This window comes from Engraulis encrasicolus, chromosome 20, assembly GCF_034702125.1.
Source record: "Engraulis encrasicolus isolate BLACKSEA-1 chromosome 20, IST_EnEncr_1.0, whole genome shotgun sequence".
Classification (NCBI taxonomy): domain Eukaryota; kingdom Metazoa; phylum Chordata; class Actinopteri; order Clupeiformes; family Engraulidae; genus Engraulis; species Engraulis encrasicolus.
In genome coordinates this window covers 29,188,399-29,196,735 of record NC_085876.1, presented here as the reverse complement: position 1 = coordinate 29,196,735, position 8,337 = coordinate 29,188,399, and the positions used below count along the sequence as shown (strand labels likewise).

The following is an 8,337-nucleotide window of genomic DNA, read 5'->3' as shown; positions in this document are numbered from 1 at the left end:
CTTTATGCTTTTTCCCTAACTACAACTGATAATAGACTACAGTATGTTTATAAAAAGCAACATATTTATATTCATATTGATCATATTTATATAATCATTTGCAATTTGGATTATTCACTTCAAGATGAAAAATTTTCAGAGCAAACAAAGTTCAAATTAATTTACACAAGAGTTGAGGAATGTTTGTTTTTAAACATTTTTGTTCAGAAAATGTTTTTTGAAACATGATACAATCTTCAGTTTGTAAAAAGACATACATCAAAAACAATATTACTTTGTAGCAAAAAAACATCTCCAGACTACACTCTTTTGAGGAGCCTGGCGTTCAAACACAGGAACACAGAGGACGTGTGAAGTTCATAGTAGATGAACCTCCAGACACGACGAGGTGGTTTTAAAAATGACCCGTCACCCTGTCCACCTCCAGAAGATCCTCCTGAATCTAAAAGAGGAAGAGACGAGACAACGCGTCAGCGCTTCAGGAGACAAACATGCAGAGACATGCGTTTCAACTTTAAGCTGGTATTTTTGGTACTTGTTGAATTTTGTTGTTAGAGATTTATCACATATACAAAGAACAAACAGGCTTTGTGTCTACATCAATGACAGGGTATCTGCACATTGTTTATCACCAAATTTAATACATTTGAAGACCTTTAAGACCTGGCTCTGACGATAAATATAAGATAATGTTGCTATTGCTATTACATTGCTATAATCTAATGTAATACATATAATAAAAATATTATATGAATATATGCTAGTATAATAAATAAGGTAAAAATAAGGTAAAATAATAGTCTTACAATGTCAGCGGTGGTGCCGATCTTCTTGGCGAGTTCGCTGCGCTCCATGCTGCTCAGGTAAAGGTACTTGTTCAGCAGCTCGCCATCTAGAATGTTCCGCACAGGGTTCTGAAGCGTCCGCCGGTCCGAATTCAGCATCCTGCCCAATCAAGAAACACCAGGACAATCATCATGATTATTAATGTTATATGAGCAAATTACAATGTTATGTGAATGAATGAATGAATGAATGAATGAATGAATGTCTTATTTGTCATTGTTCATGTACAAAGAAATTAGCAAAGTGCAGATTGTGAGTTTTAGTCTGGTAGTTCTGAGGAGGATTATGATGTTAAATGTGGAGATTATTATTATTGTTATGAGATATATATACGAGATAAAAATCATGGTCTATAAAAAAATCAATGATATATGAGATTATGTTATATGAGATTTCAACGTTATATGAGATTACAATGTTAGTTGCCGTTAATACGAGGACGACACTCCTTTTAGAGTGGGAAATTTTGAAGAGGCACCGGGTTGCGCCTCCGTCTAATCTGCAAAAAAAGCTTAGCATGTTCACGTCTCATGTTTACATCAGCAAACGCGTTTCGGCTAACAAGCCTTCATCAGTGCGTGGTCACGCACTGATGAAGGCTTGTTAGCCGAAACGCGTTTGCTTTTTGGACATGGTGGTAATATAAATAAATAATGAGACGCAGTTTGTGAGTGCAGATTTCTTCTTCCTTAAGTTGACGCTTTTTATCTCGCACCCAAAAGCTTTTCGGTTTTCCAAGAAGTTGAGCGCGTCCTCTGCCAATACTTCATGTTTACATCACACTTCTCCAGGTGTATGCGTTTGCACACCCCAAAGATGCGTTTGCAGTATCAACGAAAGACACTAGCAAGCGTGCGTACCTGAATGCTTTAGGGTTTAACCCTGCGTGGTGTGGCAACATGGTTGTCAGGGCGTTTTGCAACATCAGCAGACGCCTGTACGTCTTCTCCTGCATCGGCAACAACAAGCCAATGCCACCATCCAGCGTAGCTGCAAAATACACAATACACACACTCATGTGAATACAGCATCCAGCGTCACTGCAAAATACACAACAAAAATACACAGACACACACACAAATACAGTATCCAGCATAGCTGCATAATACACAATATAAATATGCATGCACGCGCATTGCTGGGCCGAAACGTATGACCTTACATACAATAAACATATGACCTTATCCTACAATAAACGTTCAATGCGGATAAACCTAGAGTGCTGATTTCTACTCTTTCTATTATTGCAGTCACAGCCCACAGAGGGCGCTAAAACCAGTGTAAGTTAGTAAGTACGTTTTATATCTAAAGCACATTTAAAACAGTGCAAAACTGACCAAAGTGCTGTACAGAGGCAAGTTAGAGTAAAAATAGCAAAATAAATAAAGAAAATTATATATACATATTAGTAGCACATAGTATTCCAATAGACATAAGGAAAAAACATCTGCATACAGTGTACAGTTGCAGCACTGGCAGCATTGACTAATAAGATACATAAAATGAGCTTAGAGGACTTTTAATACATAAAGTGATAAAATAATGGGGAAGGGGAAGTATAAAGTAAACTTATGTTACAGAGCCAGTCTTGCATAACCCAGGCCCTAACAAATCAGGAGATGTAATCAGGGCCTTAACAAACCAGGAGATGTGATGGCATTACATTAGGATAACTTGGGCCATTGCCTAGGGCCCCGACCAAATCCTGTCCATCTCCTTAACCACTAGGCCACAGCCAGCCCTTTAGGGCACATATAATGGTTGTAATGATGTGCTTACCAAACCATGACATGTGCATGTTGTTATATTGTGCGTACCAAACCATGAGATATGCTTCCTGTAATGCTGTGCGTACCAAACCATGAGATGAACTTGTTGTCCCAGGTGAGAGCCTTCTTGCTGGTGATGTCCTGCGTCCCGCGGCACGGCATCCTCCACAGCGCGTTGACGTGACTCCCCACGTTGAAGTCTGCACGCCGCAACAGACGCATGCCACCAAAACTCTCCTTTGCTACACACAGAAACCGAGGGGGGGAAAAAGGAGAGTGTTTTACGAACGCCTTCCAAAAAAGGTTAGTATGTAACTGGACGCAAGGATAACAGAAAGGGGAGGAGGCTTAAAAACAATATTTTCGATGTGTGACAGACAAAATAGTTGATAAGATCTTTATTATTAACTTATTGTATGCAACTGTAAAATGTGAGTGAGTACTCCTCAACCTATGTGAGAGCAGAGTTGTATAAAGTAGAAGTAGTACTCTTACAGAGTAATTTCAACACCAGTAGTATGATATTGCCAAGTTGAAGAAACCATGTAATATACCACCAATGTCGTAATTGCATTTGTAAAAGTACTTTTACTTTATACAACTCCATCATGTGAGAGAGGGTACTCAATGTGATACAAACCTTCTGGGAGATACATGTAGACCAGCAGGTTCTTGTCTCTGTCCGTTACTGGAGGGAATGAAGGGAAGACACAGCATTAGACAGTGGTCATGATAAATGCAGAAGATATTGGAAGAAAACTGGCTAACACTTCACTTGATGCCAGCGTCATACCCATGAAATGAGTGTCATCATAATAACGTTGTAACACAGTCATTTTCCTTTTTTTCTGAACAGTCATGGACATGTCATAAACATTATGTCAATGCCAAGAACATTTTATGACCGTTTCAATTAAGTGGCATTTGGTTTTGATAAAGGCAACCCAAGCAAAGTCAACTTTTCATGACATCTTTTCATACACTGTTACGACACCGTCATGTTATGCGTATGACGCCGGCGTCAATTAAAGTGCAACCGAAAACTGAGATTCAGTTCATACCAAGGAAGCCTATTTGGTTGTTATCCACCATGAACTCCACGCTGTACACCTCCAGGGGTTTTGCATCCTGGGGAACAAGAGAGAAATGGCAAATCACAAACGGGAATCACCTTTGATGAATTGCTTTTGCCCATAGGACATGGCTTAGCCAATGAATGATGGCATTTGTGTTTTAACCCATTGATGCCTTAAGCCAGTGATTCTCAAACTGTGGGCCGCGGCGGTACTCCAGGTGGGCCGCGACTCGAGAGGTCTTAGAAAAGATAATATTTACCCACATGTTGTTTAGGTAATCATCAGATCACATGTTGTTTAGTTATCTAATGTCTTGTGTGCGCCCAGAAACGTGAGTACACTTTCTTATTTGGTGTTCTTAAGGTGTTATGGTGTACTATTAGGCAGGATTTATGTTAAACTTAAAACAGTGTTTTATTTCAATCGCGGAGGTAATTTTAAACCGCGAGGTACAGAATTACATTTTCTATCTGCCCTCGTGATATGGTGTATTTTCATGCTTATGGTGTTGATGTATGTGTAAAATGTATATTAAAAATGTTTTTTTAGTCAATTGTGAGGGGAAACATTGCCGTTTTGTCTTGCTACAATTTGCTATTTCCACCTATATTAATGGAGCATTTAGTATTTAGCTCACTGTATGTCAGGCTAGTGCATATTTCTCTGAGCTGTGAATGCTGGCTTGTTCCATACTAATTTCATATTCAGTATTTAGGAGTCATTTTCTCCTCAGTCATGTCTTTCCCACCCACATGCATTGATTATTTGAAATTACTGATTAATTATTTATTACAAGAGCCAGTGTGCATTCTTACCAATGCCCCTCAGTGGCCACAACTTTCTGCAAAGAACTTATTATTCACCATAACAATATATGATTATATATTATATTATATTATATTATATTATATTACATTACTTTATATTATATTATATATATTGGGCTATATGGTTTGGTGGGCCTCTGAATTTTTTCACATTTCAAAGTGGGCCTTGGTGTTCTGAAGTTTGAGAATGGCTGCCTTAAGCACCTGCAAAAAATGCCTGCTGAATGCCTAAGCCCTTGTGGGGAGAGTTTCCCTCAGTCTATAAAAACCTAAATATCTCAGCCCCTGATGCACAAATAAGTTGCATTTTATACCCTAAGACCCTCATCAAGCATTAGAATGTGTTCATTCAGCTGTAACATACCCACATTTCACAAAATCTCAAGAGCCTGAATGCAGGCAACGTATATGCGTCTCCAGGCACCAAAGGTCAAACAACATCTACGAGTCATCAGGCTAAAATGGGTTAAAAAGCCTGGTTCCTTACCCTGCTGACTAGTGATAGTGTCTTGCTCTCCTCCTGGTAGCGCAGCAGGGAGACGCTCTTCATGACGTCGGCCGCCAGGATGAAGTTCTTGATGCTGATCATCTGGTGGATGTAGAGCTGCGTATCGATGAAGGCCATGCCCGTTAAATCATTATCCTTTAGCCTCCACAGGAAGATCTGCAGACAGGGAGAATATTAGAGAGAGAGAATATGAGACAGAGGATGGAACTCTTCAGACAAATAGCAGACACCAGGTACCTACAGTTAGGGCCAGAAATATTTGGACAGTAACACAATTATCATCCTTTTCCACCCTATACCCAACCACAATGGATTTACAATAAAACAAATAAGCTACGCATTAACTGTAGACTCTCAGCGTTAATGTGCGGGTGTTAAAATCCAAATTGCATAAACGGGATTGAAATAGCAACAGTTTTTGCACGTGTTGCCCACTTTTCAAGGGACCAAAAGTAATTGGACAGTTGGCTGCTCAGCTATTCTCCAGTCAGGTGTGTGTTATTCCTTTACTACACCATCACCAAGATGTCAATAAAAGGCCTTAGAGTTCATTTAAGTGCTAATTTGCATTTCCATATATTTTTACATAATCTCTATGAGATCCAAAGTCCCCCTGTCACCATCAGTGATGCAAGCCATCATTAGGTTGAAAAGAATCAAAACAAACCCATTTGAGAAATAGGGGAAACATTGAATGTGATCAATTTAGGAGTTCTGAATATTAGAAAAAAACAATACCAGAGCAACACCAAATTACCTCGCAGACATGGAAAACAAATGCTGTGGATAACAGACAACATTCTGTATCTGGTGAACAAAACCCCATCTCCCAACAGTTGGCCAGATGTAGAACAGTGTCCAGGAGGACGGTGGATAGATGTCCAAGGCAGCGATCAAGACCAAGATCAAGAACATTAGGAACACTTCACCATAGGAAATGCAGAGGGTTCACTTAAAGATGTAAATTGTTGGCATCAGAAATAGCAATACCAGATTCGGCTTTGGCAAACAATGTCTAAAAAATACTTGTATAGGTCTTGAACTACATCCTATGGACAGAGGATACAAAAATCATATTTTAATGGGAAGAAAAGAGTTTAGAGAAGGAAAGGAACTGCTCATGATTCAAAGCATACTGCCCAATTAGTGAATCATGGTGGTGGTAGTGTTGTGATGTGGGCATGCATATCTGTCAATACATTTTCCCCCTTGTATTTATTAATGATAATGACTACAGACAAAAGCCACAGGATGATTTCTGAAGATTTTCAGGCTATGTTATCATGCCGTATTAAACCTAATGGTTCTGAACTCATTGGACAATGCTTCACAGTGCCGATGGACAATGACTCAAAGCTTCATGCGAAAAAAAAGTTGAATACTATGCAATGGCCCAGTCAATCATCTCACAGTGTGTGTGTGTGCGCTACCTACTGCAGTGTGTCTGTGCGTGAGAGAGCGCGCGTGTGTGTGTGTGCGTGCGTGCGTATCTTCTGTCTGATGGCTGAGACCAGGTATACACTGCAGTGTGTGTGTACGCTACCTACTGCAGTGTGTGTGTGTGTGTGTGTGTGTGTGTGTGCGTGAGTGTGTGTGTGCCTGTGCGTACCTTCTGTCCGATGGCTGAGACCAGGTACTGCAGTGTGTGTGTGCGTGCTACCTGCAGTGTGTGTGTGTGTGTGTGTGTGTGTGTGTGTGTGTGTGTGTGTGTGTGTGTGTGTGTGTGTGTGTGTGTGGGTGTGTGTGTGTGTGTGTGTGTGTGTCCTTGTGCGTACCTTCTGTCCGATGACTGCAGTGTGTGTGTGCGCTACCTACTGCAGTGTGTCTGTGCGTGTGTCTGTGCGCGCGCGTGTGTGTGTGTGTGTGTGTGCGTGTGCGTGCGTATCTTCTGTCTGATGGCTGAGACCAGGTATACACTGCAGTGTGTGTGTACGCTACCTACTGCAGTGTGTGTGTGTGTGTGTGTGTGTGTGTGTGTGTGTGTGTGTGTGTGTGCCTGTGCGTACTTTCTGTCCGATGGCTGAGACCAGGTATCCGCTGCAGTGGCAGAGTGCGGTGACTGGTCCCTTCTGCTCCTTCTCATACAGAACCTTAAACTTGTTCTTCGTCAGCGGCTGACCCGGCTCAGGAACAACCTCGATCACATCCAGGATCAAGATCTACACACACACGCACACACACACACAGGCACAGAGACACAAAGGCACAGAGACACGCACGCGCGCGCACACACACACACGCGCACAAACACACACGCACACACACACGCACACACACACACACGCGCACAAACACACACGCACACACACACGCACACACACACACACACACAGGGTGACAATGAGTCTGAAGAATGAAAACAACAGAAGTCCAGATACTGTGTGTGTGTGTGTGTGTGTGTGTGTGTGTGTGTGTGTGTGTGTGTGTGTGTGTGTGTGTGTGTGTGTGTGTGTGTGTGTGTGTGTGTGTGTGTGTGTGTAGGGTATTGCAGTGTGGTGTGCATGTATAGTGAAATGTGGTGTGTATAGCGTAGTGTGGTGTGTATGTACTGTATAGGGTAGTGTAGTGTAGTGTGTATGTTAAAGCGTAGTGTAGTGTGTGCGTATAGTGTAGTGTGGTGTGGTGTGTGTATATTGTGTTTGTGTGTGTGTGTGTGTGTGTGTGTGTGTGTGTGTGTGTGTGTGTGTGTGTGTGTGTGTGTGTGTATAGTGTAGTGTAGTGTGTGTGCGCATGCTACTCACTCTTCCTCTGCAGGTGACCTCCTCCCCCTGCATGAGACAGGTGCCCAGCGCCACGAAGCCCTTGAGGCCGGACACCGTCTCCTGACTCTTCAACGCCACCGTCTTCATACACGTCACATGCTCCCACTCCTCCAGGTCAATACTGCACACACACACACGCACGCACGCACACATACACACACATACCCCGTGAACACACGTCCACACGCACTAGGGGTGTACAAATGAATCGTCATGACGATGCATCGCGATTCTTGTTTTCACGATAGACTGCATCGATTCATGACGCCAAAAATCGATTCTTTAATAATAACAAGAAAGTATGCACAGTATTTGAAAAGGTCCATGAGCGTCTACTACCAGAGCGTCTACTACCTGGGCTAGAGCTAGCAGTTACACTAAAACCCTTCCCCTTAAATTCACAAGTCATTAAACATTTTGATAAATATAACGTTTTTGAAGACCTGTCTCCAAACGATTGTTTAGTGCTCTGAATTTGTAGACAAGTTGCCAAGTTCGTCTCTGGTATCCTGATGTTGTAGCGTTAGCTCAGGTTAGTTCCTAATGTGC

At 41.8% G+C, this 8,337-nt stretch overlaps 1 protein-coding gene across 1 annotated transcript in view; it reads right to left on the bottom strand.

Moving 5' to 3' along the window:
• Positions 1–172: 172 nt before the first annotated feature.
• Positions 173–8,337, bottom strand: part of cpsf1 (cleavage and polyadenylation specific factor 1) — a 29,837-nt gene continuing 21,672 nt past the window's right edge. Inside the window, exons 30-38 of the mRNA XM_063185744.1 lie at positions 7,768–7,909; positions 7,033–7,185; positions 5,006–5,182; positions 3,677–3,743; positions 3,256–3,303; positions 2,702–2,857; positions 1,707–1,836; positions 807–945; positions 173–442 (exon numbers count right to left, since the gene is read on the bottom strand). Of these exons, the coding sequence (XP_063041814.1) occupies positions 395–442; positions 807–945; positions 1,707–1,836; positions 2,702–2,857; positions 3,256–3,303; positions 3,677–3,743; positions 5,006–5,182; positions 7,033–7,185; positions 7,768–7,909 (1,060 nt within the window). The 3' untranslated portion in view covers positions 173–394. The remainder of the gene's footprint in view (positions 443–806; positions 946–1,706; positions 1,837–2,701; positions 2,858–3,255; positions 3,304–3,676; positions 3,744–5,005; positions 5,183–7,032; positions 7,186–7,767; positions 7,910–8,337) is intronic.